General features: G+C 35.7%; 1 protein-coding gene across 1 annotated transcript in view; it reads left to right on the forward strand.

Moving 5' to 3' along the window:
* PJA2 (praja ring finger ubiquitin ligase 2) overlaps positions 1-5328 on the forward strand; it is a 33264-nt gene extending 27936 nt beyond the window's left edge. Inside the window, exons 7-9 of the mRNA XM_030005618.1 lie at positions 2740-2854; positions 3166-3281; positions 4486-5328. Of these exons, the coding sequence (XP_029861478.1) occupies positions 2740-2854; positions 3166-3281; positions 4486-4536 (282 nt within the window). The 3' untranslated portion in view covers positions 4537-5328. The remainder of the gene's footprint in view (positions 1-2739; positions 2855-3165; positions 3282-4485) is intronic.
* The last annotated feature ends 672 nt before the right edge of the window (positions 5329-6000 follow it).

The following is a 6000-nucleotide window of genomic DNA, read 5'->3' on the forward strand; positions in this document are numbered from 1 at the left end:
TCTGTGTCTGACTGTCTTGACTCCACGCATTTTAAATTAAAACCAAAACCAAACCACCGCAAAGCAAAAAAGCCTTTTATCTTTACTGTGTTCTAATCTCATTTCATCTGTCTAACTTTGGATAAACCAGAGCATTTGTTATCGAGAACCAGCATGGTTATTATCTTTGTCTTTTATGTGTTACATGACATTGGTCACTGTCAAAGTGAATAGGGAGCTAGTTGAAATTCAGTTTGATGCAATGCGACAATTCTTGCACTGCCAGAAATCTCCCCTGCAGGGTATTTGTCAAAATAAGAGTTAAATGATGTGTAGACGTATAATACGGTGTTACAACAATTAAATTGAATGTTTTGTGTGTGACGTAAGTTGAGGGGCAGCAAGGGGCAGTTTGACTACTAGCCTTTAGTCTGCCCTGTTGACCCCTTTTAACTGTATGTCATAGTGTGCTTGCAGACAGTATACCAAGGACACTTTAAAATGCTTTCTAAAGCTGACAGTCAGTGGAACAATAATAGATATATTTTTTTCCACGGATATGTGCAAAATCAATGATTTTGTGAATAAACTTCATGGGGATTTTCCAAGGGGGTGGAAGGGTTATTCCCTGAAGTTGGCAGTCATTCAATTTACAGGTATTGTGCATCTCCCAAGGTGTATGGGAGGTCAGTATTATTCATTATCAAGTACCATAGGGTCTTCTCCAGCTGTGTAGGATCTTATTCGCACTACTCATCTGGAGACACTTCAGAACTGCTTATTAACGTGTAGGAGGTCTCTTTATTGTTACTATAAAAGCAGTATTTTGAAGTTGTATAGGGAAGATTCCTTGTCTCCTGTCACAGCTGCTGGTTCTCACTACATCAAAAAGAACAGAACTACAGAAGCACTTGACTTCCTCCTTTGCACCAAAGCAAGAGGATCTGGGTAGAGAGGGGAAACTAATTCCATGTGGTTTTTTGTTTGGTTGGGTTTTTTTTAATCTGTATGGTAACACCTAAAGAGGAGACTGAGGTTATTATGGCTCTGAGTTTTTCTTTGTCATTACTGTGTAACAACATTTCCCTAGTTACTCTGTCAGAAGAAACGTGCACTCTTGTCAGGCTGACCTGTAAGAACAATCTTAGGTTGCTGTGTGCATGGCTGGTGGAGAAGATGCTGTAATTATGTTAGTGTCACTAGGAATGGAGTGTCATTGAATACACTTGGCAAGCAGGTAGATGACTACAAAGGTAATTATTCTCTGGTACCTGTGGTTCAGGTCTCTGTGGATGTTGGACAAGAGGGAAAGCCAATTCTCTTAAATGGTATTTGTGCTTGAAATTAGCACTTAGGTGTCTGAAACTTTATGGTGGGGATAGAAGTCTGGCATAAATCGAATTAGCAGAAAATGGTAACTGAGTATTCAAAGAAACTGCTGTATTAACTGTGACTAAATGGACAACACGGGTTTTGAGTAAGAGCTCTGAATATTTCCTCCAAATATCAAGCAGAATGTACAGAGCACCTCTCTTTCCAGTATGAAAATGGTTACTAGAATTGTTCAGAAAATAAGAGCAAGGGTTACCCAAAACTGTTCAACATTTCTCTTGGGCAATATTGCAAGTATTTCTGGAATTTGAGAGAAACTGAGCAAAAAAAGGCTCTGTCATGTCTATCTACCCAGAATTAATTTTTATTGTCTGCTGAGATACTATCTTTTAATGACTACAGCAAGCTGTTAACAGGATCAGGATATCATGTTTTCTGCTTTCTAAAAAACAGGACTTGCAAATGGCTAGTCCAGTATATTCTCCTAATAAAATATGATGTGACTCTGTCCCTGACTGGATTAACATAAACTAGAAAATTGTGTTCCTGGAAGGATGTTCAGAACAGCCTTTAAACACAACTGTCCTGGTTGTCAGACAGTTGTAGATGAAGATGTAGAAGTGTGTTCCACATATTTAAAAATGTAAAATCTTTCATTGAAATAGTAAATTCTCATAGTGTTACAAAGTCTTTTCCTTATCTTTGGTACTGTTGTCACAGTGCTTGCTCAGATATCCAAAATATGATGTACAGCATTTTCAGGAGGAAAAAATTCTTTAAAAAAAGAAAAAGGTTTCTTTTGTGATGCGAAGCCCAAACTGAACTAACTTTTTAAGTTTGGGTAAGGGACATTGCTGAAAATGTCTGCTTTCTGCTAGAAAATGCAATTTCTGATTTTTCCATTTATAGGGTGTATAGAAAATGTTTGTAATATGACAATTTTTGTTTTGTAGTTTGTTGCAACTGTATATATGTATCAAGTAAGGAGTTAGAGATCACTGTGAGGGTTATCTCAGTAACTAAGGTCAGGGTGATCAGGCTTGATAACTCTTTGAGGGAAGTGAGAATTGAAGCTAGTTGTCTTTCTTCCTCATGACTGGAATTTTATGTTCCTCATCCCTCTCCACAAGAGTAAAGGGAGTTATTTCATCTGTTCTTGGCATAGTTCATCTTATGGCTGTGTCCCATCCCAACTTTTTGTGCACCCCCAGCCTACTCGCTGGTGGGGTGGGGTGAGAGGCAGAAAAGGCCTGGACTCTGTGTGAGCACTGCTCAGCAGTAACAAAAACATCCCTGAAGACATAACTTCCATTTAAGTAATACTAGTAGAATTGGATTCCTTTTCTTGTTTATTTGTTTTTATATGGAATATTACATTACTCACTTACATGTGAGTAAGCAGAGCCCAAGTTCTCTTACCCTTTTCAGGTTGTTCTGACATATTTGGAGACTCTTGGATTTGATGTTGAACAGGCTCATCCACCAGCTACTAAAGAAACCATAGATTGTCTGCCACAGATTACCGTCACAGATGACCAAGATGGTATGGAAAAAATAATTAAGAATTAATTTCCACAAAGTTTATAAGAACAAATTTAGCTTTCTGTAATACCATAGATGCAGTATTTAAACATACTTATTGTGCAGCTGGCAATGCTGTTCTAAGAGCTTTTGAATCTTGAATCAGACTGAATATAACTTTGGTCAGTTTGGAAAACTAATCTTTACTGGAGTAAGTGTGATTGTATTTTGTAATCATTAGTGATACTGTTGATAATATAAGTGTTTTAATTTTGGCTCCTCTTGGATGTAAAACAAGATAATAATAATGCTTTTTCTTCATTGTGAGTGTAGGTCAAGATCAGTGTTGTACTATCTGTTGCAGTGAATATGTGAAAGATGAAATCATAACAGAGCTGCCCTGTCATCATTTGTTTCACAAAACTTGTATAACTCTTTGGTTACAGAAAGTAAGTACTACAGGACTGGTGAGGGTTCGGGGGGGTGGGAGGAGTGTTGAGTCTTTGCATTCTTCTGGGAAGAACAGTTTGTAACTTTTTTGAAAATGTGGGATGAAATACCAAGAAATAACTGGCTGTTAATTTTATGCATTACAGAACCAAATTCTAGTGCAAGTGAGGAAAGTAATTTATATCTATACTCACCTGAAGGGCTATTTCTTGAATAGAGGGAGTATTTTTGTGAGGAACAACATGGTCTGCTTTCAGTAAGAATGAAAGTGATGAATGAGTTGTAACTTGTTTTGGTATGAGAAAAGCTTTCTTTACTGTACTCACACCCTGAAGTAAAGATGGCTTGATTCTTCTCTGAGAATAGACAAGGATCTGATCTGTCTTGCCAGAATATAAGTCCCATTTATGGTAACAGCTGAGGTTGGTGGGAGAAATACTGGAATGCTTGTAGATTAATATAAAAAAATTGCCTTTGGTAGATCTATATGGTATTAGATTTCATTTTCATAATACGTAACCAGTTTCCTTCCTAATGTCTTAAAAAGGCTTGCATCATATTGAGGCTAGATGAAAAGAACTGTAATTAATGATTTGGTATTCTTTTTTCCTTGTACTTGCACTCTCCTTTACCTACCATATAAGCCTAGACTTGCTAATTCTCAGCAAGCCTACAGTGTAACACATAATTTCCTCAAGAGGTACTTGATTCAGACTAGGGAGATCAGATCAGAACACCTCTAGTATGCGTTCTTGGTGGGTTTATAACTTTTTTTTACTTTGATAGTATTGATTACCATGTTGATACTGCTTGTGTAATATGTCTTGTCTTTTTCTGCTGTCATAGTAAACTGCTCTTGCTGAAAACTGGGACAAAATACTTCCTGTTAGATTTGGGCAGTATCTAGTTTATTTTTAATCCTTGCCTCAGAAAAAAATTACCACCTGTAAAATCAATTCTTTGAAGAAGATCTTACAGATAGCCTGATGTATCTGCTCTTTAACTGGTTTAAAAGCAAAACAAAGCTTTCTTCTGAGATTGTTAGCTGTCTCTTAGCTCCAGGTAGCTACCCAGTCAAATTTGACTTTGAGACAGTGCTGTTGTGAAGATATTAAATACTTCATAAATAATAACCTTTAGCTTTTAATAGAATTGAATGTGAACTGTGCAAATGACCTGTTTTTTTTCCTCTTTCTTTTGTAGTCGGGAACATGCCCAATTTGTCGTCACGTGCTTGAACCCGTGCATACTTAAGCAGCTGCTGCCACTGTTTCCTTTCTGTCTGATCATGATTGAGCATCTTCTGTTCACAGTGCTGCTGGAGCTTTAAACTATGGTCTGAAATAAAATCTTTGCTAACAAAATAAAAATTTAACTTTTGCCTCTAATTACAGTGTGAAAACAATTAGGTATAAAATACTATATGTAAAATACTATCTATATTATATATTTCTGTTTAGAAAGAGGGTGCAAGAGTTTCTAAACTCTTCAGGTTTATAATAATAGCTTAAATTTTCAAACTGTAAGTTAGAAGAATTAGGTATAAAATACTATATGTAAAATACTATCTATATTATATATTTCTGTTTAGAAAAGAGGGTGCAAGACTTTCTAAACTCTTTAGTTTTATAATAATAGCTTAAATTTTCAAACTTTAAGTTAGAAGAATGTGTAGACTTTTTTCTTAGCAGAATGTTACTGGTAACTGTAATGTCTAAATCTTGTATTATGATAATTTTTCCAAAGAGAGAATTCATGTGGCACTTCGATCAAGTTCTTGTAGCTGCAGTGCAGTTGCAGCTTATTAAAGTTATGCTTATCATCTGTTTTAGGTACTATAACTGAACTATCTGGTTTTATTAAAGTTAGTGCTACTAAGTGACTTGCAAATAGGAGAGATCAATTACTATCAGATGTGAAGATGTTCTGTGATGCCAGCAGTGGTAAAATTTGATTTCACTGGAAACAAATTGTATAACGGAACAATATTTCTTACCAGCTTATTCCATAATAAATTTCTTTCCTAATGTCAGCAGTGCTATTAAATTGTTGCTGTCGTGTCTCTTTTTTGTAAATGCTAGCACCGTTTTTAAGCCTGTGTCCTGAATAAGTATATGAACTATGGAACTTCAACATTTGAAGTCCTAAGTTTCTAAGAATTTGCATCTCTAAGAGCTGGGCAGCTGGTTTCTTCAATATGTGTTTAAATTCCATTCTGCTAATTAGGTCTCCTGCATGTGTGCATACTCTCTCTCTCTTTAAGATATATTTATTTTTATATATATCAGGGCTGAGGTTGCTTTCTAATGCAGTTATAGTTAAAATATTTTTGGCTCTTGGAGTCTTAAGTCTCAAAAAGGTAGTAGAAACTTCACACACTTAATTGAAAAACACATTTGAATACTTGGCTATTAGGATTATTGTTATTTCAGAAATTTAAAAAATAGTAATGTTTCTGGTATTTGCACTGGTTGCAGTGGGTTATGCTACACTTAATATTTTAAAGGAGAAAAGACTGGTCTTTACAATGTATTTCTATAAATAATACTCCAGTATACACAAAAACTTTAAGGGACATGGAGTTAATCATTACAGGACAAAGTTAGTATTTGGATGTGCTTATGTGTACTCATGGCTGCACAAAAACTTTTCTGTGACCATTGGATGGACATACAATTCCTAAAATGTTGGTGCGTGGGAATAATACACAAGGAGTCT

This window comes from Aquila chrysaetos, chromosome Z (assembly GCF_900496995.4).
Source record: "Aquila chrysaetos chrysaetos chromosome Z, bAquChr1.4, whole genome shotgun sequence".
Taxonomy (NCBI): domain Eukaryota; kingdom Metazoa; phylum Chordata; class Aves; order Accipitriformes; family Accipitridae; genus Aquila; species Aquila chrysaetos.